The sequence below is a fragment of the Rhamphochromis sp. 'chilingali' genome (genome assembly GCF_963969265.1).
Source record: "Rhamphochromis sp. 'chilingali' genome assembly, chromosome: 9".
Taxonomy (NCBI): domain Eukaryota; kingdom Metazoa; phylum Chordata; class Actinopteri; order Cichliformes; family Cichlidae; genus Rhamphochromis; species Rhamphochromis sp. 'chilingali'.
The window spans coordinates 37,259,883-37,286,371 of record NC_137936.1 but is presented as its reverse complement, the minus strand read 5'-3'; the positions used below and the strand labels follow the sequence as shown (position 1 = coordinate 37,286,371).

The 26,489-nt window shown below is 41.8% G+C and overlaps 1 protein-coding gene across 2 annotated transcripts in view; it reads right to left on the bottom strand.

Annotated features, from left to right (window-relative positions):
- Positions 1 to 26,489, bottom strand: part of angpt4 (angiopoietin 4) — a 71,488-nt gene that overhangs the window by 12,590 nt on the left and 32,409 nt on the right. For both annotated transcript variants that reach the window (XM_080891606.1, XM_080891607.1), the window contains exons 2-3: positions 1,854 to 2,009; positions 1,656 to 1,777 (exon numbers count right to left, since the gene is read on the bottom strand). In XM_080891606.1, the coding sequence (XP_080747732.1) occupies positions 1,656 to 1,777; positions 1,854 to 2,009 (278 nt within the window). The remainder of the gene's footprint in view (positions 1 to 1,655; positions 1,778 to 1,853; positions 2,010 to 26,489) is intronic.

The window sequence follows — 26,489 nt, the reverse complement described above, 5'->3', positions numbered from 1 at the left end:
TCTGTCAGCTACCTCGTGTGCACTGCAAAAAATAATGTATATAAGCCTTCTCCAGTCTTTTTTTTTCTCGCTGTCGTGTCCGGCAGTGTAGCAATCAGAACTGTTTTCTGAATGCCAAACAGATTTACTTTCACAAGTGGAGCATTACGGCATTTGTTATAATGGTGCACTTGACAGTCACATTTTATTAGAATTTTATTGGTATTTTTTTTATTTTGGATCATTACAACCATAACGGACAAGACCAGGGGGAGGGAAAAGAAAAAAAGAAAGAAAGACCCAGCAAGCACAGTGCAGGAGCCCACGGGGGGCTGCAGCACCGAGCACACAAAGCCTGATCCAACGACATCATCTGAACATGAAAAAATAAATACTTGACTTCCAAATACATAAAACTGCAAACAGGTGAATATATATACAGTGCTTATTAAATGTATTAGACCACCTGTAATAAATACAAGAACACACAATGTGTTTGACGTCTGTCAAAACCTCTACTAACTATACTAAGAAAATAGCAAAATAAATCCACCTTTTTACCCAAACTTGTCATAAAACAAGTAAAACCTTCAGTCAGAATATTTTTGTTTGTTTGATTTCAGGAACACTTGAAACAAAGATTTACACCCAAAATACTGACTTTTGCTTTTTAAAAAATTTACATTTTTATATGTAATTTATAACAGAAGTAGAATGTAAAATATAAAATTTAATGTAATCTGATAAAATTAAATTTACTTGATTGGTATACATTCAGTTTACAGCAAACCTATTTTTTCTTAATGATCATTTTCATAAATGAACATTTGATTCGATATATTTCAGCTACATTTTCATTAAAAAATGGCTTTATTTTTATGAGGGCAAAGAAAAATGTATTAATAGCTACTAGAAAAGCTCATCAGTCATACACATATTATCCAATCAGTTTCATTATGTTTTGACAAAATATAACATTGGGATCCTGATGAGGTCATAGTATATAAAAGATAAACATAGTCTCCAGTTCTGAGAGTAAAGTCAGTGCTGAAGTGCCTCAAACCCAGATTCATTTCTCTGACGCCAAAAGAAGTCTAGTTTTATAAAAGTGCATGGGAAAACTACCCTCAGGCTAACCTGATCTATGACCTCAGTGACTTTATAGGGTCAGCTGCTAGCTGGAGTCTTAATGAATACAATATGATGTTCCTTTTGCAAGCTGTGCTCTTTATTAGTGTTAGAAAGGAGGTTATATGAGGTTCGGCTACTTTGCGACATGTCTCTGTCGTAGAAGCGTATGATGTCAGTCTCACATGATCACTTGGCTGCTTTTAAAGGTTGTGATGTGCTAACTTCACTATTGCCGAGTTGTTCTTCTACAGAAAAAAGAAATCCTGCCTCACTCCAAGAGGCTTCAATCCCTTCCTGTATTATTCTTGTTTCTTAACCAGTTTTGTTAACCGAGGTTTTATTAACTCGATTAACTGACAGCAGATGTTTTTGTTAATCAAATGTCCCCCAAAGGCCAATTCTGAGTCAGAACAAACCGTGTACAAGCATTCGATTGTAGAAAAAGTAGTCCTTTTAGCCGTTGTCTTTACTCAGAGTGATTTTAAATTGGTTTTATGATTCATTTCCACCTACGCAGACGCTGACAGAACAAAACCATTTCCCACCTGTTCTTATCTCGCAGCCGGCTGATCTCTGAAGTTTGCAGTAACAGTTCCTTTTCCAGCTTGTTGGTGGACAGAGAATTCTCCAGAAGCTTTATCTCTATCTGAGATGTGTGGTTTAGGACCTGATGAGACACAAAAACAGAGAATAAACTCACAAAAGTCTGTTTTCAGATGACAGGTTCACTGGCAGGTCCTTACCTTTGCTTCGACCACATGGAGCTTGCGTGTCTGCTCTGCTGTGTGCGTGAGCAGGTTCGTGCTGATTTCCAGCATCGTGGCCGTTTGGTTGTGAACGACATGCGACTGCATGTTGGCAACGTCACGCCTGTTGTTCTTCTGAAGGAAGTTCTCCAACTGCACTCAACGAAAGGGAAACACAAGGTGTCAGAGTCTGTTATATGAGAGGAAGATGAGAAGTAAAACAAGAGACACAAAGAAATCCATCCAGTGCACATCCAGTCATCACAGCGGAGTCATCCACCCAGAATCAAACAGACTGACTTCAAACTAAACGATTTTAATGACAACAGAGATCCCTTCAAGAATGAGGTGTGTTATAGTACAGCTGACCCTAGAGCAGTGGTGTCCAAACCCAGGCCTCGAGAGCCGGTGTCCTGCAGGCTTTAGATGTGTCCTTGATCCATCACAGCTCATTTAAATGGCTAAATGACCTCCTCAACATGTCAAGTTCTCCAGAGGCCTGGGAATGAACTAATCATTTGATTCAGGTGTGTAGGGTGAGATCTAAAACCTGCAGGACACCGGCCCTCGAGGCCTGGAGTTGGCCAAGCCTGCCCTGGAGTAACTTGTAGCATCTAAAATGAGTCTCTCAGAACCAAGACGACACTGAGCATCAAGATGAAAAGCCTCTGCTCTCTAAAAAGATCACTGGTGCCTTTCTGCAGTTTGCTGAAGTCATGTGAACAAGGCTGAACAATGTTTTGTGTTTAAATTAGATTAAAAGTTTCTGATTTGGAATGAGAAGTGTTTGGAGGAAAAACACAGCATTCCAACATAAAACTGCATCCCACCAATAAAACACGGAGCTGTTAGTTGGATGCATTAAAACAAGCTTCTTGGCCAGAAACATGAGATCAGTGAGCCCAAACTCGGGAGCATAAGTTAACTCTTTATTGCACAGTCATACTTCGTACAATAGTACAGTGAAATTAGAATATTGTGGATCATACAGCAAGAGAACAACATGTCCTCTATCCTGCACGCTCTATAAACCCCTACCCTCCAACCACAAACCCTTCCAGTATTTCAAGTTTGTAGTGGTAATCAGCATGCTAACAGCTTTAAGAAAAACAGCACACAGTATTCAAGCCAGTGACTCAGGACTGAGGCTGAAACCCTGTAGGATGAGCCAACCCAATGAGGAACCAATGTTCAACCCACAGGATCCAGAGCAGCTGAAATATTGCAAATTTCTGCATAAATATGAACGCAGCACCATCAGATTTTAGTCCTAGACGTCCTAGAAAAAGACAAAAGCAACTAATGAAAGGAAATTAAAATATTGGACTTTTTGTTTATTTAAGAAAAGGATCCGATATTATTATTATCTGTGAGGGTAACAGTTTAAGAGCCTTTGTTTTTATTACTTGGCGTGATCCACTTTTAGTCCTTTATAATGCCCAGAAAACATTCACGATGTTGGCGAGTGTCCTCCCATAAACGCTTCACTTTTGTCTTTTCACAACATTTCTGCTGGATTAAAGACTTTAACAGCCTGAACTGGACTAACTTGGACTTAGTCGTGGACGACTTGTTCATTTTTGCTGTTGATTTGCTCTTTGGGGACACTGATGGAGAAACTGCCATTTTTGGTGTTATCCCAGTATACTATTCAGTATTTGCTGAGTGTCTGTCTCAGCTACAATCACTGGGATTCATCATCTGGAACCCACGAGTGTTCGTACAGGTGCAGGGCAATGCATGGGTAAAAAGACACAGAGCCAATAAAACAGAAAAGACGAGTATGTGATGAAAAGCTAATGAGTAAGTTTGACGTCACAGCTAAAATAAAATGACTTGTGCTGAGTCTTTCCACAGTTCAGCAGTGAGTTGTTTTATTCTGGAAAGCCACCCACTCAGTGTATCAAGTTCACCAAATCAAACATGTTAATAAAACATGTCAGGGGGTCTGGTATATAAAGACGCAGGACTCTCCATCTCTGGGAATATCAACCCGTGCCAGCTCGCACTGCCATGCTGTAATCTTCAACCCCGACAAATAAATAATCTATCCATCCAGCCATCCATTCGTGCCTCAGTCTCCACGTCCTCAGGATGTCAGTGCCACTGAGAAGAAGGAGTTGATAAATATACTGCTGGACCAACAAACAGATTGGTCCCAGTGGGACGGCCAGTAACCAGCGGAGCAAAGTTCAGGCTCTGGTGTAGATCACTTTTCTTGCAGGGGTCTCGTTGCAAAACCTAATTTGTTATTCCCAATAGTGACATTTTTCAAAGGTTTAACTAGTGTTTAAAGTTAGTTGGGGTTTGGCATCATTGTTTCTTTTGTGTTTCATTATCACATTTTTGCACAGATATTTTTAAAAAACGTGTTTGGAGAGAAAACAGATTTACTTTGCCTAAACTGAAAATCAGCTTGATGCTTCATCTTGAAAAGCACATGAATGTCTGTATTTCCCTAAAAAATCAAGAAATGAATCGCAGGGATAATCTCATGTGCTCAAGTCAATACATCAGCATACATGAGCATCGTGTGCAGGTGATTGGGTCGAGCACATGGACAAAATCTATGAACATGGGTTTAAGCAATGCCAGGATTTCAAGAAATGATTAAAAAAACATGAACCCTGATCAAAATTAGACTTTAGATCAAACTAAATTAACTAGTTTTTGATATAATGATAAACAAATGCCAACAAAAGACAAGTTGGAGACACCAGTTCCATTGGCTAAAGTACTATTAATCTTAAAAAGAGACCAGTATCACCAGGCAGAGCATGGATAGGACTGTAGTGTAAGTGATTACATTTCCTTAAAGACTTTCCTGAAATCAGTTTAATGTAATTTATTTAAGTATTTGTGCTATTTTCTTCATCTGTTCCACAGTATTTCATAAATATTGGGGGCGATCGTGGCTCAAAGAGCCCCGGCTCAGACAGTCTCGGTCGTTGTGTCCTTGGGCAAGACACTTTACCTACCGCCTACTGGTGTTGGCCAGAGGGGCTGATGGCGCGATATGGCAGCCTCGCTTCTGTCAGTCTGCCCCAGGGCAGCTGTGGCTACAACTGTAGCTGCCTCCACCAGTGTGTGAATGTGAGAGTGAATGAATAGTGGAAATGTAAAGCGCTTTGAGGGCCCCGAAAAGTGCTATATAAATGCAATCCATTATTATTATTATTGCACTCCATGCTGTTTATCTTAAAGCTTTAGTTACCTATTATCAGACCTTTCGTATCAACATTTTAATATTTGCATCACCCCTTTTCATTAAAACATGTGTATGCATATATGACAAATATTATGGTTTCCTATGGATCCCTCCCCACCTTTGATAACCCGGACTATGCCCCTGATTATGTGTCAATAATAAATTTTCTTTCATTTTAAATACTCTCCATAATGGAAAATTGTTCCTTCCTGATGCTGCCAACGAGTTCATGTGTAAAAAGTGCTTCAGACTCTGGCTTTAACTCACTTGTTATGACTGCTAAACACTGACAGGTGATTCATTTTTAATAAGTACCGCCTGATTTTCAGCAATGTTTTCATGCTTTTATTCCCATCAGCTGCCGATGTTATCCTGGTTGATTGACCTTATCATGTTCATCATTCTTCACGCATGCTGACGCCACTATTACTCATTTTCACTAACCAATTAAAGTGATTCCAGTGCTATTATGTTTAGTCTGCTTCAATTCGGATTCAGATTGAACAAGCATCGCTCTGTTCAATCAGAAAATGATTTTACAAGTGGGGAGATGCCTATCGGAGCGGTCACAAATTCGAATGGCCTTTCTTAGGGACTTTAGTGTGAGAGAGTAAATCGAGCTAACCTGGACTAAAGAGAGAGGGGAAAAATCTGATGCTTTGTCTCAGCGAGAACTTAATCAAATAATCAGCAAAGGAGAAAATAGCTGGAACGAGCCGGTTCATTTCTCCCTCCTGCTCTGCTTCCTGAGATGTCGTGCAGATAAAAGTTTGATGAAAGCCAAAACCTCCACCTGGCTGCTGCGCAGTCCAACCAGCAGAGCCAGAGAGGCCGAAACAGACACAGTATGGACAGAAATATGCGGCTTATGTGTGAGAGCGCGACTAAATACTCTTGAGATTTAAAATTAGTTCTTGGTTTTGTTCAGTCCCCAGAGACAGAGCATGCTGACTTCCTGTGTGAGGATACAACCACACGCAAAATAGTACTTCCTTTTAAGACTCACAAAACCTGGCATATATTTATAAAAAGAGTCACACACACAAACACAATTAGCTCTGCGCTCACAATTGCACACTACACAAGCAGAGCCTGACCAGCGAGCCCTGGGATTACGCACACAACCCCACGTATGGAGGGCTGGTTTCTGAGACGCTAACTCAAACCACATGTTGGCTTTGCTGTGATCTGGCCCTCTGGGTGACTTCACAGGGGACAGAGGGGAGAAGAGTGGGTGGGTGGGTGGGGGGGGTGCTGGGGTGGGGTCGCCAAACAGCCTCGATTACACTGAAGCACAGGCAAGTAGCACCGATAGCGATCTGGGGTAACAAGTGCACCGTGCGTCGCTGGAGTGTGTCGGGGTCTGAGTTGGCAGCTGAGGATGCGAAGGTGCGCTGAGGGACTGAAACATGGCTGCCGCCGCCCCTCTGCTCAAACAGCTAAAATCAGCTCTGTGTTTATCTTTAGTGCCGAGTAAGGAAGCAGTGTGACGTTTGAGTGCAGTGAAATGTGAAGTTTGGAGGTCAGCTCGGCATCAAAAACGAGGGTTTAAGTCCTGTTTCTCAACAGTTCCTTTCCCCATGACCAATCGTTTTAAGCTTGAGTGATTCACCTAATAACCCCGAAAAAACTTCTGTTAAGCAAATTTTTGACATTGAATGATTGCTTGAATGTCCAGTCAAGGCGTTTAGTTGACATCGCCCGCTGGTTTCTGTTTATAAGGAGGAAGATTTTCTTTGCAAAGCAGAATTTTTGTTTGAGGTCACGGATGGAAAGCTGTGCTGACCAGCCTGAAAGCTAAATAAGACTGCAGGTGCCAGTGGGTAGCAAAATGACGATATTACCAAGTGTAAATGTGGAAATATTACCAGCATGTGAGCACAGAAATTCACGAGTACAGGAAAAGATTAAAAGTTTTCTATAGAAGTGACTGTAAACCCTGTGCAAACATAGACACACACACACAAAAAGCAACAGAAGACATTTAGATATTTAACTTTAGTGTTTGTTTGTCATCCACGACTGCAGTGCAGATGGCTCTTCTAATTCAGACCTTCCCAGCTATTAGCCTACATAATGATATATTTTGACTTGGACAAACATGCTGAGTTCGATCCAGCTGAACAGGAGATAAGAAAGGCACACTTGCAGATCGTGTTATATTATTGCAGCGTGCCTGTAAGTATTAGAGCGGCCAGATGTTTTGGCTGAAAATCAGAACTTTATAAACCGGCAGAACGAGCCAACAGCCTCAGGCTTCATTTCTGAGCACTGCTGCACTGTAGGCAAATATATCTGCCTGCGTGGTACCCGACCTTTGCTCTCTCCTCTTTTTGTGCACTCGCCAACTTTTGTTCTTTCCCCTCTGTGCTCTCTGTGCATGCCTCATGCATGAACTTGACTCCAGGGTCTCATGTGCAGAGGATCATAATCAGGATACTTCATCACTTTTTGTTTAGATAACTGCATAACATTTATAAATTTAAATAAACTCTCTTTATTTGTGAAGATCTGTGCAGTGATGAGCTGCTGAGTGAAGTTTTTTCAGTGGTTGTGCCTGAGGTGTGACACCTGCTAATGCTGGTCTTTCTGATACAGACAGGAATCCCTAAAGGTAGTCTGGACAGAATTTCATTTCCTTATGAAGCTCCACAGTGTCGTGACACAACGCAAATAAGCACAAAAAAATCAGATTAGGCTTAGTGGGGGCAAAGCAAAGAATTTAAAAATATAGTTACATGACAAAGTTAAAAACCGTAATTGCTGTTAAGAGGAAACCAAGTTTTTCCTGCACGTGTGGCAAAAGTTGACAGTTTAACAGCAATATTCAACCTGAGATTAAAAACACAATTTATGGACCATATTTGCTTTACCTCCAAGCCTTCAGCATGAAAGCCATCAACGCAAAGAGACATTTGGTCAAGATAGCTCTATTCAATGTGTTTCGTTGCCTTTCCAGAACCTCGCACCATCAAACAACTGAATACTATAAAATCTGATAAATATTCTTATTTAGTCACTAAAAGTAAAACAGAACAGCCAGTCAGGATCTTCTGCAGACCTCTGAGGTAGCTGCAATATAAACTATTCAAATACTTCTACTTTGCACTACGACATTGTAGTTTTATTTTTACACAAATGCACATGTGAAAATGATGTGACAGTAATAATAACATACTTTCCAATTTAAGAGGTCACTGTCAGTCCATACTGTGCCTGAGAACATCCGACCCATAAAGACGAACACTTCCAACACGAGCTTCCCAAACAAAGAGCCCGATGCTTCCTTAACAACAGCTGCTTCCCACAAGCTCAACGGAAAATTGCTGCTGTTCAATAATTAATAAATATATAATGTGTATGAGAGGACAGCGAGGAGCACATGAGAGGACACACGCATGTCACTGCTTCCCAAAACAGCCACATTTAAACCAAAAAAACCTTAAAACATCTCATCATACTCTGCAAGAGGGTTTGTGTGTAAAAGTAAAATCATGTCTTTGTTTATGAGGCGTTGGCTGGCTCTGTGCCGCACCGTCACTTCAGTTTGAGTCTGGAGTCTGTGCTCGGATTCCCGTGTCTGCGTGGGATTCGTCCGGGTTCTCCGTTCTGCCTCCCACAGTCCAAAGACACGCGTGTTAGGTTATCTGGAGATTTTACATTGTAAATTGAGTGTAATTGGTCTGTGCTGGTCTTCCTGATGTACTGGTGACCATGATGACCCCACCTCTCACTCTAACAGCCCCATTCCCAGCTTTTAGGATAAATCAAGTATTCCTTGTTGTCATTAGCTTAGACACCAGCCTCCCCTCATAACCCTGAAGTGGATAAGAAAACTGATGAATAGTTGGAAATTATTCCAGGAAATAATAAAATAATGCATTCTTTTATTTACTTTATATTTATTCAGTTTGGCATCTTTTAATTTTTTCACATGCACCTCTTTTCCTTTTCTTTCTTGTAGCTCAGTCTGAGGTTGCAGTTGTCATGTTTTATTATTCTCTCGCTGTATTTCTCATTTACACCACCCATGTGTCAGTCAGCTCATGTACCCAGACTGGAAACTGCTTTCAGTCAGCTCCTATTACTTTTAAATGTGCGATATAAATAACAGACTTGACTTTACTGTACGTGGACCCGTGGTGATTATTGCTGTCACCCCCTAAAGGCACATTTTGAGTCGTGTTCTTGTAAAAGCGGAGCTGTGAAAGCTACCACACGATGAAACCTTCAGACTCCATACTTGCCTCATTAATGTGTTTTCCATTGAATTCATATGCCCCGTGTGTCCCACTAACCACACGCACTTTAAGGCATTCCCGTCTTCCTGTCAGTTGCTAATCATCTGTAAGTGCTGTCGTGTTTTTTCACCTGTCCGAAGCTGTAAAAACCACAGTGTGCTGTTTTCATTCCCCACGCCTCATATGTTCCATCTTTAGCACATCTCCTGACAGGTGCTTTCAAAAACACCAGAGCAGCAAGAAGATGCTTTGCACATGGTCCTCTAAGGGAATATACAATAACACCCTCACGATTACAGGAGTGGTAGGTTATAAAGTGTTACTTTTACAATTGGACTTAATAATTTGAAGAGCCCCTTAACATGAAGTTGTAACTTCACCACGTCCCTGATACAAATTTAAAAATACATCTGACCCCTGATTTGAATCTTGCAGTTCATCCAGACTTCACAGACCAGTTCATTGCTCCACTTTCATCCCTGCACCTACACTTCCTGATAACAGCTCCTGACCTTTATACGCCAATACTTCACTTCAGGTCTCCACATTCACATTCTACACTGACACGAAAGCAAAATAAAAAAACATAAAAATGTTTTAAAATGTCTGCAAACCTCCACATACTTCATTTAGGACATCTTCTTCATCCCTAAGAGCCTTTTTGGTATTTGTTGTTGGTCCCTGGGAGATAACGGTCCTCTTTTTGAGACTGAAAAGGTCTGTGTTAGGAAGACGGAGGAATGAGGGTGGTTCACAGGTTTTTCAACCAGGCTGCCTTAGTCCTGTTTGCAACAATAACTTTGTATGCTGCAAAACAAACCACCACCAAAGAACAGCTGAGGATAAAAAGACAACGAGCAAGAACACGCCTCTGATGTGTCACATCTGAGGAACTTGTCTTTAAACAAAACAAATGAGTCTGAGTTTGGAATCATGTAGTTCACCAGCTGAACTCATTTTTAGGTTCAACAGTGTTTTTAGTAGACAAAGGTGAAGGAATTAGACATGAATTGAGCTCCAGTTTGGGAAAAAGCCTCGGATGGGCCTGACACAGCCCCATGTACTAATGAGAAGTGAAGAAGTGAAATGATTGAAAAAGGGGAGGAAGGGTGGGGCATGAAAACAAGAAGCTTGTAGAACTGGGGGAACTGGTGTATGTGAATGTTATGTGTTTGGGGTGCTTATCGTTGTTACTGGGTGCATTCAGGTCTTTATTACTGTATTTCTGACACGTATTGTGCTCACTGGCATTCCAGCTAGAATAATTTAGTTAATGATGATTCCCATGAGTGACGCTCATGCAGGCGCTGGATGGGACAGCTTGGGGGTCCTGTGTGTTTTAGTGCAGAGACAGCCTGCAGAGTGCAGCCACGCTGAACCAAAGTGCTTGTGTTTGTGTATTTGCAGAGCAAATGAACAAGTAAAGAGAAACGATTCCAATCTCATGCACGCCTGGAAGTGTCGTTTCGTCCAAGTGTGCGACATATAAATAAGAACCGGAGGTTTTGAGGCGTGGTCCCGCTCCTGAAATTCAGATACTTTATTGCAAAAAAATGAAATGATCTCTAAAGCACGTCTGAGCACTCCGAGATTTCTGGCCACGTACATATCCAAGGTGGGACTCCTCATGTGCTTTCAGGTCCCAAAATATCAGACTTCAGCTTTATCTCTAGTTAAAGTCAAGATTTGTTGTGTAATCAGGTGGGATGCAAATGATGCTGTCATTTTCAAGTCAGTACTTCTGTTTGCAGACACACCTGGAAACACCAAACTATTCTGTTAATGTCTTTATAGCATCTGTATGAGTGATATCCTCGAGCATCTAAAGTGAACTTTTATCACAGGTAAAAATGAGAGATTAAGTCTAAAGGGACCTGAATACCCTGCTAATCATACTTCATAGTCCAGGCCCAGGTGACTACAGGAGGGGAAAAGGTGGATTTACAGCTAAGTTACTAAGAATGAGAGCGTATATTCATTCCTCTCATCCATCAGGGTCACTGTGGTTTCTTTTAAATCTGGCGTGGACCTCACAGTTGCTTTGGTACCAGGCAAAGAGTGCAATGGAAAAATCTCCAGGGGATGACAATTCACTTGAGCCCTTTTTAACAAACTGTTATGTGTTTGTGTTGACTGTCTGCAAAATTTGTCAGGCCTTCAAAAATCTCATGGAGGGAATGTATGCAAGCCACAAGTGTCTAAATGTGTTTGATGTGATTGTCAGCAGTTTTTAAATCACTCAAACTTTGTCCAACAATGTCTTTAAGCGACTCTTCTGTTGCACTGACATCTTTGTTAGAGCAGACATTTATGGATGTGCTCAACACACAGTTCATGTTCCAGCACTCAGTTTGTAGAGAAGAAAACTGAATGAAAAACAGATGCATTTTTAACTTTCATTTTCTCTACTCAAGCCTGAGTGTCTTTTAATCCTTTTTATGGGAAGTCTAAAATTATGAAAGAGGTAGGAGTGGGAAAGTGGTGATGTGGGGCCAGATTAGTTATTTTGAATCTTGTTCCCACAGGACACCAACAGAAAGACTGCACCAGGCATGGGACAAACACAAACAGCACAGATCCTGGTGCAGTGATGCCCAGTAATGGCTTTAGGCTACAGTTGGAACCATTTTCTATGCGAGGATTATTTATGCAAATGTTTTTCTTCAATGTCAAACACCCCAAAAAAGACCACTGTCATCTCATGGACCAATTTCTTACACACATATCGTTAGCTTCATAGCATAATTGCCTAAGTCATTTGACTAAGTCAATGACTTAGGCACTTATGCTATGAAGCTAACGATATATGTTTCACCAGAAACAAGTTTACAACTTTCCCCCTTCATGTTCAGCTCTTTGAGCATCTCTGACCTGCTTTCAGCTCGGCTGTGCTTCACCACGGACCTCAAAGTTGCCCAAAAACACATTCTGTGTCACACTGACTCAACATGTTCATGTTGTGAATCATCACAGGTTTAGAGCTCATGTAATTTGCTGGAAGGAACAAACCGGGGATGTGAGAGACTCTCACCACAGGCTTTTACTGCTGCATCCAATCCTGACTGCTCTACTCTACAGGAGTTCGTCCCCATGACTTTGACTTCTACAACTTCTTATACAATTCAAGATAAAGGGTCACCATTTTGGCACGAGTTAGAGGATCCTACATGCACCAAAGATAAGCAAGAGCAAGGTGCTCTGAACAGGAGTGTTCTTAAACTAGCAGCACAGATGTCCAAGCAGATGATGAGCACCATCGTGCAGTCATGCAACAAAACAAGAATAAAGGTGTGTTCAAACCCAAGTTTTCAAAACTGCATGCAAAACTGTAAACCGTCAAATACACATCCATCCGAGCTGAAGACGTTTGCACGATGTGGTAGCGTCTCAGCCGAGACTCTGAACTGTGGGTTCTTCTGAGATCAACGTTTACAAAAACATCCTGTAGTCAGCAGGCTGGTGGACAGCAGGGCTGCATGGCACATAAAGGTATGTGATTCATACAAAAATGATATTTGTCAGAAGCCAGAAATGATGCCATTCACTGCGACTACAACGTTCCCGTCTGTGCTAAATTTCATGGCAGTGTTTTAGTCTGAACGGGCAGATGTCTCAATAGCCACACTTTAAATACAGCAAAAAATTCCAGCATTAGTAACTTTTCTTAGAAACAGACCACCGGTTACTTGGAATTTTTGTCATTGGAGATAAAATCGCAGCCAGGATAACTCACTGATGACTCCAGCTGCAAAACAAACACCCACATGACAGGAATAGATAAGAAAAGATAAGATAATAAAAAAGAAAACAAAAGAAAAGCTTCCTGTTTGACACGCAGTGCATCACAGCTCTCTGTGTCTGTGTAATGAAACCCTCCACTGTGTCACTAACCTAAATATTAGAGTTTAATGACCTTTTAACTGTCTGCTGTGTGTTACATCCACAGCACTGAAAATATGTCTGAATGCTTGCGTGTGCAAAGTGAACGAGCGAGTGGGTGCATGTAAGTAAATCCATCTACAACATATACACACATGACCGTGCGTCTCAGTTAGCCTACCGGGTCACCGCTACACCCCCGCAAACGAGCTATGACAAATATCTCAATCATCTCAACACAATCTGGAGCAGATGGGCTAAGTCAACACAGTGATGTGTGTGCGCATGTGTGAGTGTGAAGTTGTGCAGATGTTAGTTTTTAAAGTGCGAGGGGACAGTAGAGCCTCAGCAAGCATGGCTGTGGACTCTGTAGAGGCTTCATGAAGCACAAGAATCTGCCAGGCCCGTCAGAGGGCAAAGACACAGCAGGGGGAGAAACAACGGGTTGGGAAAGAGGATTTTGCTGCTCCGCTTCGAGGCCAGAACCTGTCCTGCTGCGTGACTGTCTGGTTCATATATAAAGACAGCCCACAGGGGTTAATGCTCTGATGTAAAATAGAGGGTTTCAAAAGCAGCAGAAGAATGCAAACATAGAATATAGTTATAGTTGAGCCCAGGCTGTGATGGCTGCAGGTAAGGTGTAGGAAAATAAATGAGCGACAGCAGCTGTTATTTCCGCACTCACCGTGCTGAACATTAGCTAAACTGCACGGACAAGATGGACATCTGAGGCGCTGAAAGGCACGTCTGTAACATTACCTGCATGTCCTAATCTATTTACTATCACAACAAATAAAGTCAGTGTTTAATATTAATGACCAGTGTTGTCACCGTCAGCGTGTATGAACAGATGGTGCTGGATGGGCGCCACTCGATGACGGACTTATTGCTGGATGATAGACGGCGTGGCTGATGTTAGTTTGGTAGAGCAAGAAGAAAAGTGATTGCGGTTGTGGATGTTGCAATCCTCGGTGGAGACGGCAAACAATGGTGGAAAGAGTCAGAGAGCTGATCTGTGGTCGCAGAGGTTTTGTCCTCTCAGGACAAGGGTGTCAAACATGTGGCCCAGGAGCCCCAGCAGGCCCATTGAAGGGTCCAGTTTGGGCCTCTTTAATGGCTGTAAGTCTGAAGTCAGTAACTATTGCAGGGTTTCTATTGAAGTACGCTGATATTCTTGTGTATGTCTGTCCTATAGTGTAGTGATTTACATAATGTCTTGGCAGGCAAATTGTTCGTCATTCGGTTTCAGGCAGAGACACAAACCCTTCCTGTTTGCATCGGGTTAGGCATCCAGTCTTAAAACTCTGAAAATTCAAATATGCCTTGTGACAAGTGAGCAGCTGAACGTCGCTCTGTTCTCGTCAGTAAAACACCACAGTGGAAATATCTGGCAAGTTTAAAGTATTTTTACAGTTGAAACGTAGAAAAACACCAATAATTTTCAGGTTTTCAAAAGTGCTGGCAGCGTTAATCTCGTTAAAGTGACGTTGGCACCACAACCGCAGTAATGCGGCAAATCTCCATTAGCAAGTTAACGCGGATCGCCCCGTGCGTGGGGCTGGACGGCGCTAACGCGTTAACGAGCTAACCGCGCTAATGCATTGACGCCGTGAAGCCCCACCCACGGGGCGATCTGCGTCACGTTCACCTGATTTGTAGGGTTTTCTAAAAAAATCTTGGCCATGGCTGAAGGGCAAAATTGACTCTTCAGAGATCAGATTGTGCTGCATGTAGCTGTAGTTTTATCTTTATTAACTCAAGGAACAGTACAAGAAATACTACAAAAATCTTTAGGTTTTCAACCAGTGACACAAAATCAGGAGAATCTCAGATAAACCTAAAATTAAAATCACAAATAAAACAGAAATAAATTCACAAAACATAGTGTGGTGTTTCTATCCCCTTTTCTATCTATATGATCAGCTCCAAAACAGTAAATATTTTGTAGACAGCAAGTAAACTTTTGGTTCATAAATCACATCTTCATGTGAATAATTAGCGCACACACATTTGAGCATGATCTCTTGAACCGAGCTTTTCAACACATCCTTACAGCACATCCTTATCCAACCACAGGCTGAGAGAAGAGTACACCAGTTAAGAATTAAGTTAAGTTAACCTAACCACATGCATGTGCTTGGACTGTGCCTCAGAGTGAACCCACACAGACACTGGGAGAACATGCAGACTCCACACAGAAACATGGATTTCAGTCCTGTGAGGCAACAGTGCTAACCACTGCACCACAGCTTTATTCGTACTGCACCGACTGACAACCACTAACCTTTAGACAAGTTGTTTAATGACCCGATGATAGCGGTGTACTGCACTTATGACAGTGGGGAGGAAGAACTCCCTTTAACAGGGAGAAACTTCCAGCAGAGCCAAGATGGTCGACACGAGAAAGAAAACAAAAGCTAATGGACTCCAGTAGCTGTATATAAATGCATGCACATAGTAAGATAGAGAAGAAATATGATCTGTCTTTGTGGCCTCTGATTGCAAATCTGTGGGCATGAATTACAAAACCAAAAGCACAGTTTATAAACCAAGAGTCATAAATGCCTCTCTTTTTCTCAGCTGACCCTAGAGGGGCTTCATAGCTCTGGCTCCGGTTAGGAAATGACCGAGGAAATCTGCTGAAGGTTGCGTTAGGGCTCATAAAGGGATCTGGGGGATTTTGGGGATGCAATCAGGAACCAATCCCATGAATGCTTTAAATTAATTACATTTTACTGGATTCTGAAATTGCTGCAAAATTCTGGAGCAGCTGAAGTTTGCATTTGTTGTTTGGCCACAACAGCACGTTACAGTCTACCTGGGACTGTGAACACATGCTGAATAAAAGTTTACAAGTGTGAAATCAAAGTGTGGTTTGCAGAAATGGGAAATGCAGAGAACCTGAGGATGTGGGGCTGAGTTGTTGGCGATAACAGCTGCTGACTTACGAGTTTATAAATGACAGGACTGAATTGCAAATAAGGGCTCAGAATTTGGCCTTCGGGGGTCTGCTGTGCTAATCATGTAACTGAGACGTTGTGGGTTTGAATCTGATCCAAGACTTTTGTCTTTCATGCCCTCTCCCTCATGCTCTCCTATCCTTCCTGTTTGTCCTCGCAGTCTGACTATGAAAGAAGAAAGCAAAATGTACTCCCACACGTCCTAAAAACTTTCATACGTCTGATTACGATCGGGGCTTTGGTTTTGACTACCTGCTGTCCCCTAAGAACCGTGGAAGGAGAGCAGATAAAAATTTGTGTTCACTCATTTGTAGGGCAATAAAAAAGGAATGTTTCAGCCTGTGAGTGGTTGTGATGCTTGGAAACAGGCCAGCTGTGTACTTGATCATCTGTCTTTGGAGGGACCATTTGAGATCTGGGGAGTGTGAACATTTTCAGAGGATTCTGGCTGATCCTCCAAGAACTATATAAGAATGCAGACGTAGTTTTATTGCTCAGGTTTGTGTAGTGTAACAAATGTTTATGGTTACTCATGCTAATCCAGTGGATGCGGCCAATGTTTCTAACTGATGGAGCAGCGTTGCCTCATGCGTTTCAGAAACAAAGTAAATAGGAAAGGAATAAGAGAAGAAGACTCCCATTCTGTTCCATCACCCTCCTACTCCATGACTGACCTCTGTGAGTGTAACGCAGTGCAGAGTCACACTTGTGGATAAGCTTTAGGACACTTTCTGCTTTCTCTGTTGGGAACAGGAGCTTTCAGTCATCGTTTGTGAATTTCTGCTGCTCTCAGATGGATTCGGATCATGTTCTGGTCAAATTTCACCGAAGCTTTAGCAACGTTTAATCATCCTGTTTTTCTTTATTATTAGCATTTATAACAATGAAATAAAAGAACAAATGTGACACACGTCTCTAACCCTTTAATACGAACTGCAAAATACACAAGAGCCAAATTCTTTCTCCTATTTTTCGGTGCAATACAAGTCACATATGAAACACCTACAAAAACACTAAGCAACACAACGGCTACACTAAACCAAACTGCCTGACATTTGCATGCATTATAGAGAATATGGGTGATATAATTTGTTTCACAAAGCTCCCTTTCCCTCCTCACAAAGCGACAGTGGGAGTGAGCCAAGTTTTTAATGATTTTAGTGAGAAAGAAAATCTGTGGATTTATGCAAAGACAAACAGAGAGAGCGACGTATGAAATGAAACAAACAAGGAACAAGTTCGAAACACCAAAAAAGGATTTTAACAGCCCATCTATAATTTAGTTACTACTGCAGTGAGCAGACGATGGCGATTTCCATCAGCAGTGATTCTTATTTGGTGATGGCTCTCTGTTCTGGGACCTCCCTGCCTTACATGGGAAGCCTGAGGCAAGGAAAGCAGCAGCAGGACCCCCTCTCAGTGCGAGGTATTTGTCGTACTTTAGTGATTTACACCAAAAAAGGTCTACCTGATGTGCTTGATGTGCGCGAGGTCTTCTTTATTGTGCGATGAATTGCATTTCAGTGACGAATCCTTTTGTGTACTTTGGGATGGTTCGACACACACAGCATACGTTCATCCTGAGGTGCAGTTTATCAGCTTTTTAGCTGATTTACAGTATTCATCAGGGAGAGTTAATGACCCCGTTATACAGAGGGACAGAGATCTCCACCATTAAAAATCATGTTTTCAGTAAGTTAGTATAAGCAGCTGGGGATGCAGTATGTTAACAATGGTCCTCACAAAGACAGAAATACAAGTGTGTGTGTGCGTGCGTGTGTGTGTGTGTGTATATGTGTGTGTGTGTGTGTGTGTGTGTATACGTGTGTGTGTGTGCGCGCGTGTGTGTGCGTGTGAGTGCATGTGTGTGTGTGTGCAGTTAGTGAGCTTCTGGTTGCTCAGTGAAAATCAGAGAAAGAGAGAGCCGGAGTGAGAGGGAACAAGAAGAGATTTTCCAAGAAGCCCTGCGTGGTTGTGGTCAGCTTGGCGCTCAGCCACGAGTCACTGGGAATCTCTCCCTCTCTTACTCCCCCTCTTTCTACTTCTTCTTTCAGCCCCGTTCAGTCACACTCCCCATCTTTATGCTCTTTCACACATCTACCACCCTGATTCTCTCCATCATTCTGCCCCAAACTTCACAGTAATCGTGCCTGTTTTAATCCTTTTCTCCCTCCTTCTTCATCTCTTCTGTTCGTCTGTCCTCCCTTTGCCCTCGGCTCGCCGACTTCCACGGCAACGCTCACTATGGCAGCTCGCAGCTGTACGGTGACTAATGACTTTTTAAACTGGGATTTGAAAACAAAAGGAACCACCACTCACTCCCAATCTCTTAGTGGGACACACACACAATACTTTATCCCCGTCCAGCTGATAAAAGCCCGTCTGCTGCACTAACAAATTTGGTGGCCTTTTGAACAGACCATAAATCTCACTTACAGTCTTTCTCTCGCTCGCTTTCCTCCTCTTGCCTATTTGTCACATAAAGCACCGGGTCTCATGTTCTGGCTCTGCGCCACAAAAACGTCTCCTAGAGACGCTGAACAGGGATGTTTAAAGTCAGCAGCTCAAAACTGGAGCTGAGGCAGACACCTGAGCCTGTTTGTTTTGCCCTGTGATGCGCTTCATGTGCTGGAACAGCACTTTGTGGAGATCAAATGCCCGTCACAACCTAATCGCTGGGGCTCTTTGTTCGCATATTGCTTTGCTCATGCTGACTACACAGTCTTGTTTTACCCACAATGCCATTGTCTCCTAAAACACGACTTTCCATGCAGACGACGTTAGCTTTTGAGAAAAGATGCCTTTTTCAAACCTCCTCGGTGAGGTGCGTCAGGTAAGTTCAGCGTTTCAGAATCATGTCGTGTGCTATAACACAACCTAAATATATACCTGATCTTGTCCAAGAAGTTTGGGTTTCTTGGCCTAACTGAACAGCGTACCTGCAACAGTCCCACTTTACCTTTTCCTTGATTTGAGGACATTTCCTTCTACCTGCCAATTTCAAATTCTACTGTAGGAAACTCGCAAAAGCTGTTCTCAAACCTTCGTCTGAATAAATGTTATAAATGCATTTGTAGGTTTTATATACTGGTCTGACTTTGCTCATGTGGCATATTGTAAACGAAATGCAGTGGATATCCAGAAACTCATCTCTGCATACTGTAGGTAGGAAGACCAGCTACATGCTTTATCTCTTAGTTATTGTTGTAATTTTGTCGTTTAACTTCTGTTTATAATAACCACGATCATCACCATGATCGTCCAGCCAGGCTGGAAAACAGCCCTCCCACCTCTGTTCACCTCCAGTCTGATCCCACGTCTCACATGGGGCTCAAGCTTCAGCCTTCTCACGTTTAACCTACGCCAAAGACTTTTTTTTGTTGTCAGAAGATACACTTCCCTTGTAAGATAATTGAAAATGCAGTCTAGTTTTATGGAACGTTTTATGGTGCAAAGTTACAGGTAAAACATCAAGACTGAATGATTTGCTCTCACTGACTTATGGCAAGACAGACCTGTGTGATTTCAGTCATGCGATGCAGGTCATGGTCTCATAACTTCAGAACAACAAACATGTTATTGCAGTGATTTCTCCTGGTGATGTTTAAACTAAAAACATTGTTTTTAGCTCAGTGAAATGAAATGAAATACTTTTTTTTAACACATTGTCATTTTATGCCTTTGATTTTTAAATAATTGAACAAAGCTTCTTGACTAACACTGGAATTTGTATTTAGTTGATTTTCTCTTTAGAAGATGTGAGTACGTCTGCTCAGACCCCACAGAGCTCACTGATGGTTTTGTCATATGTCGGCGTCCTGCTGGGTCAAATTTCCTTCACACAAAGTGGAAAAACAAAAAATAAAACCATCAACTGAAATCAGAATCATGAAACTCTCAGGGATCAATAAAAGAGGAACGCTATTTCAGCTTCACGTGAGAGAAGTTTTCACTCTGTTTTTACAACTTTTTTTTCCTAAATTGAACAAATCTTTTTGACAGCTGCACGTATAATCATGTGAGGTCGGAAGTTTCTAGAGGCAGACCGCAACCCACACAGCCACTCATGTGTGTTCAATATTTCTTCTGTATAAGCTGCTATCTGAGTGTGGCTGATGCTTATAAAGCACTCAAACTCTCTAACAGCAGCAGATTTACGCACAGTTTGGGAGCCTGAAGTGTGCTCTTAAATGCAACACTGGACATATGTTGATCCACTCTGGATGTTAAACAAGACTCGTGTATTTACAATCCACAGCATGAGGAAGGTTTCTCTGCAGGACGCATGAGGTGAGGCTGTGATAAATCAGATTCTGGGGCAGAAAGCATCTTGTGAAAGGAAGAGGAAATGATCCACAGGAGGAAATGTTGCCTCATATCCAGAAGTTCAGAAGTATTGTGTATTACTGTCACAGCCAAAAGGTCGAGGAATTTATATACGAAGAAAACACGGACGCATGTCTGTGCACTGCATTAACCGAACATGAATTTAAAGTGTGAGATAACAGCCCATGCTACAGAAGATAAGAGGCTGTAGAGTCAGTACACGTACGAATGTAACCCCAAAAAGCTCAATGCTAATAAATTGTACTGCACATAACAGCATTTTAAGACAGGCAAAAGCGGGACAGATTATTATTTAGGTAGCAATACATGAAAAAATGCAACCTCAAATGACCACAGCCCTTTATGACTATGAGGGGGCAGTTCTCTTAATAATCTACAGCTACAGAGGAGGTCATGTGACCAGTTTGGTTTGTCCGTTTGTTGGCTGGATTTGCTTGAAAATTCCACTAGCAGTGGGGCCCGGCTCGGCTTTGAGATGATTTATTTTTTGGAATTAATCCAAACCAGAATTATTCTTTAACATTTGTAATTTAAAACAAAAATGGTTCCGTTGCACTATGTTTTCACAAATATCAACTATAACAAATTGGTACGAGAAACGATGAAAAACATCATATCGATAATTGAAGAATAATTCAAGAAAAAGTCATTTGATCCGTTTTATGTCCTTGTGCATGGCGTGGAGTGAATTTTAAGGCTGAAGGTGAAGGTTTGCAGTCTCAGACTGTTTACTTCTGTTACCATGTTTGTACACAGAAAGGGCAGTACTTGCACGTCCCCTCGTTTCTATTGAAATAGCAAAACTTAGCAGCCTGAAAAAAAAACCAACTAAAAAAGAAAACTAAGAATTTCACACAGAGCTCATAGAAAAACACCAAAGATGCATTTTATAATATAACAGGTATCCAATAATTCCCTTGATACCATTTCATATGGAGAAGCTTTGCTGACATACAAAACGAGGATCATTCATCACCACGAGCTGCGTCCCGTTTCCTTTCACCACTCTACAAGTAAAGACTGTTTCTGCAAGGTTCCTGTGTTGATATTGGACTTCAAATCTGTTCAGAGAATAGTTCAAATTAATGCAACTCTTACGGACTACAGATTGGGAATAATGTGCGACCAATTTGATATAAACACAGTATGACTTAAAGTATAATTTTATTAGAAGTAAAATTCATTTTCTTATACTAAACGGCTGTGATTTCAAAAATGGTTCAGAAAGAAAAAGTCCTCAGCTAGCCTCCGCTGGCCTATCAGAGCTGAGTTGTAAAAGGATCTCAGTGTATTATAACACTGCAGGAAGTACTGGTGCATCCCTGTGTTCACTGTGCTGACGTCTCATATGCTTGTTTATGCCTAGATATCTTGTTTATTCTTTTTATTCCTAAGATGTTGGTGGTCGTTTGGTCCATGGAAAAGCAACTGTGTTTACTTTATGAAAGGATGACAATCTCAAGTCCTCACCTGCTCGCAGGATCTCGATAACATCAGACAACAAACACACAGTTCATTAAAACTGCAGGAAGGAAATTAAGGTGGAGGAAATACACCTGTACTGCTGACCTGCAGGAACTGAGACGCTGCAGCCTTAGTCCACTAAACGTAACCATCTCAGTTACAAACATCGCTGTGTCCACAGGAAAAATTAACTGAATGTTTGGTTATGTATCCCAAACACCACGAAGCAGCACTGCAGCCAGAAAAAATGAAGCAATTGGTTCTCATCAACCTTATTTTATGTAAAAAGAGAGAAAGTAAACTTCATCATGTTAGAGAGGAGCCATTCTGCTGTTTTCAAGCCTCATACTTTTATAACCAGAGTCTTGTGCCTGAGACTGCCTCACAGCAAGAAGGTCCTTTCCACCGTCAGGCATGTCCCCTGTGCTTTTTCTCTCTGGACACTCTGGCTTCCTCCCACAGGTTAATTGGTGATGTGAGTGCTCTGTGTGTGAGAGACTGGCGACCTGTCCAGGGTGTACCCCGCCTTTCACTCTAAGACAGCTGGCATAGGCTCCACCCACCCTGCAACCTGGACAGGCGGAATGGATGGATGGAAGATTTTTACGCTTCATGGAGTCATACACTTGCAAAAGTAAGAACAATTTCATCAGTCAGATGGGTATCTGTCTCAACAGGATAAGAATAACAAGAGGTTTAAGCACTTGGCAGCTCTCTTGGAAATTGGCACATATACTGAAGCCCATTTTTAATAAATAAAGAGAACAGTTTCATTTTAGTGATCACCAGGACAGAAAAACTGCTTGTCTGGAATGACAAACCAAGTCTGTGTTAAAACAAACAAAACAAAATTCATTCAGTAGTTCATGGCTTCATAAACCTGTTAATTTTCCACAAGGGAACTTGTTCATCATGATGCTAATATGAAGTCATGAGACCTACACCTGTACTGTGACATCGATTAGAAAGACCTAACACAAACAAGTGAAAATGTTATGAACCTTGACTGTGAGCATGCAACCGAGCAGCAACCGTGATGCTTTGTTCATTCAGGACTCGTTAGCGCTACATCTCACAATGTCTCTGTTTCTACCTGCTCAATGTTAAATACTGAAGCCTGGGATTGAACCATCAACCACCAACCTTCTGATGGTACTCTCATAGTACCCACAGGAACCCATTTTGTAAAACCTGACCTACTGTCACATAAAACAGATAATATTTATAATTCAATTTGATCTTTTTAGACTCTGTCCTCTTTGACTTTAGCATCCGTCTCATAATCCGTGATGGTTTGACATCATAAAAACCTGCATTTGCTATGATTGGACGAACTAATCCTTTAATCCTGCAGTGAGGCTTCCTGACGCTTTGCTGTGGGCTGAATGTCCACTTGAAGTCCAGACGCTACCTCCCCAGAGAGCCTCACAAATTGAAACACAGACACAGAACCTCTCTGCAGTATTTGTTTTCCCTCTAGACAAACGCTTTCATTCCAGAAAGTGCCATAAGCAAATCAACAAACCGAGTATCCTGCAGTACGCACAGAGATTCAACACACAAAACGTTCTACCCAGACGTGCTGTAAACACTTCCTCCCAGTTGTTTGTTCATGTGGAGCAACTCTGAGTAAAACAATTTCCCCCCCAGAACACACTTCATATTCTCCATCCTTAGCTTGTAATTACACAGAGGTGCAGGGTTAAGGCCACAGCTGATTGCGCCAGAAGATTCCAGTCGATTAATTATGTGTTATCATAAAGTCAGAACTGAGCCTCAAGTAGATTTGATGTTTTCTTTGCAATTCAGATGGTGCTGGCTTCCCCCAAACTGGGCCTGAGTGCTTTGACCCGGCTGCTCAGAGGGAAAGAGCAGCGGCGGGCCAAAGGCTGAGATTCCTCTCTCAGGCTCACATAAACAAACAGTGACTGGCCAACAGCACAGCAAAAGAGCCAAAGTACTGATAATACAGAAGTAATGCCACCTCAGTCATGTTGTTGCTCATCAAAAACACTTATTAAAAGTCAGTTACCAGCCTTTTCAGTAATATACACGCATATATGTTAATGTACAGGCTGCTGTACTGGATAGGCAGGCCTTCTGTTAGTGTGGCTTATGTAAAGGGAATCACGTTCACATCAATTGCATCAGACCACCTTAACTAAAAAAATGACTCAACGCAAGCTTAAAATATGTGGCCGTTTAGTCCCAAAAGCCCCAACAAGAATCATCGTGACTGTGCAGTTGTGTATGAGAGAGAGTGAGGAGGAAGCTGATTTCAGAATTTGATGTTAATAACAAAAGTTCCTAGTTTTAGTCTGACATTTGATTGATTGGTCAGACAGTGAACTGCTTCACGTAAAGGTCAAATCCAGCCCACTGATGAAACTGTGAAAAAAGTAGAAAAGGAGGAAGTAGCTTGTTTCCCCAAATTCTGCAGCAAGAAGCTTTATAGTGCAAAGAATGAATCATTGTGAGTGTTTTTAAAATCTCAGAGGCTGCAACTGCACTTCTGGGCAAATAAGTTATTTAATAATTTATTTAAACAATGTAGCCAAATAGGAAGGTGACAGGTGGAAAAAAGACAAAAAAGGGAATAGAAAGGAGAACACACAGGAGGTGAGCAATGACACTAATGGACACGGGAGGGTGAAAGATTATGGAAGCAGAGACAGGATTAGATCTGTGCTGAGGGCTGCAGGGGAAGGAAGAAGAAGACACAGGTGCAATCAATTAGAGAAGAGCAGCGATGAGAAGACAAAGGTAGGACAACTGAAACAGGAAACGACTACAGAGAAACACGAGAGACGCAAACACAGGGGATGCTGGGAAAAAGGTAAACACCCAGAAACACAACAAAGAATATTAAATGAACTGAAAACAGGAACAAAGACTCAAACTTTACACAAAACCCAGCACCATGACAGAGAGCGGTCTGCACTGTTAATTTCATCTGAGCCAGAGGTCTGAATCATCTCGGTCTTACAGCCTTCCACACCACACCAGAGCACGGCGATGAAAGCACAGAGGAGCTATCATGACATGTTTTATTGATTCACAAAAGGCTGCGTGTGGAAAAACTGAGATGTGTTGTTTGAAGCGCATATTTCTCACTAAATCTGATTTGAAAGCGGACACGTATTTGTACATCTTCATACGGGAAGAAGAAAAGAAATCTGAGGTGTTTGGGTTTTGATTACAGGTTAGTATGCAATGATTTCACTGCTCTGACCACATTTGAAATCAAACTGAGCTGTACATGACACATGAACCGAAATATTCTTCATCCCCCGGATTTGTTGGATGTCGGTTTGAGCTGGTTTGTGTCTCACTAATAAAGAAACATCACAGTCCGTGCAGTCTGCGACTAACAGTTTACATAAAAGCCTTTATACACCCTCACAATCACGGATTATAACTTATTTAAATATGGTTTAAGCATTCAAATGCCCTGCATGCTAAATGTCATTCATACAGCATGTTTCATTGTGAATCAGCTGTGTGGTCAAATGTTTCACTCAGCGTGGATCCCGAGTCCTGCTCGGTCATTGGGTGCCACATTGCTTGTTTGTGATGCTATAATGGTCTCTGTGAGTTAAACTGTAAAAATAAACACTCTAGCTGACAATGTGCAGTCTCTGGGTTTCACTGGAACAAATGTCTTTGTAATTACAGCTGATTTCATTTCTCTGTTTGCCATTAAGTAGGAAATGTGACTCTTTTTAACCTTCTGAATATTATAACGAAGACATCTGTATAAAACGTTTAATATCTCAACAATAAAGCTCTACTATGTGTGCACAGCTTGCACTACAACATTAATAACAGAAAAACTGGCCTTTGAGGCCAAAAACCTGATAAACCAGTGATCACTGCAGGCCTGTTGGATCCCTGTTATATTCAGCCAAGTCAGGCAGGACACAGCCAAACACAGATGCGTAGGAGGACATCTGAGAGCCAAAGGGACCATTTGGCTTGTTTGACCAGAGTAATCAAGTATTTAAGAAGCTTTACATCAACTCCCGGTCGAGTTTAGGAATACAGCAGAGGGCTTTTTGGACTCGGTCAAGCATAGGGCAATGAGTCCAGCTTGACCCTGCGAGACCGAACCAGGTTACAGATCTGCTACAGTAATCTGGCTTCTACCAGGAACAGCATCTAACTGGGTTTATGAAACACTTACAATCATATCCATGTAATTTACAGGCTGCATATAAAAAATGGAGGTAGCCACCATGATATCATCCATTAGTTTTCAGGGCTGGATCAGGTGACCCTGAACCATTCCTTAGTTGTGCTGCTATAGGCTCAGATTGCTGCAGGTCTTATCGTGATACGCTGTGAGAAATTCTTCTCCACTCACCTCTTTTCACTCCACACATGTTTCTATACCTGCACCATGCCATTGCATTTTTGTCCTCTTGCTCCCTCAGTTTGTGTTTTGTACTCTCTTCCTGTGCTCTCCATTCCCCGCCCCTTGCTGTATGGTAGCTGGGATAGACTCCCACCTAGACACAACCCTGACAAGGATAAG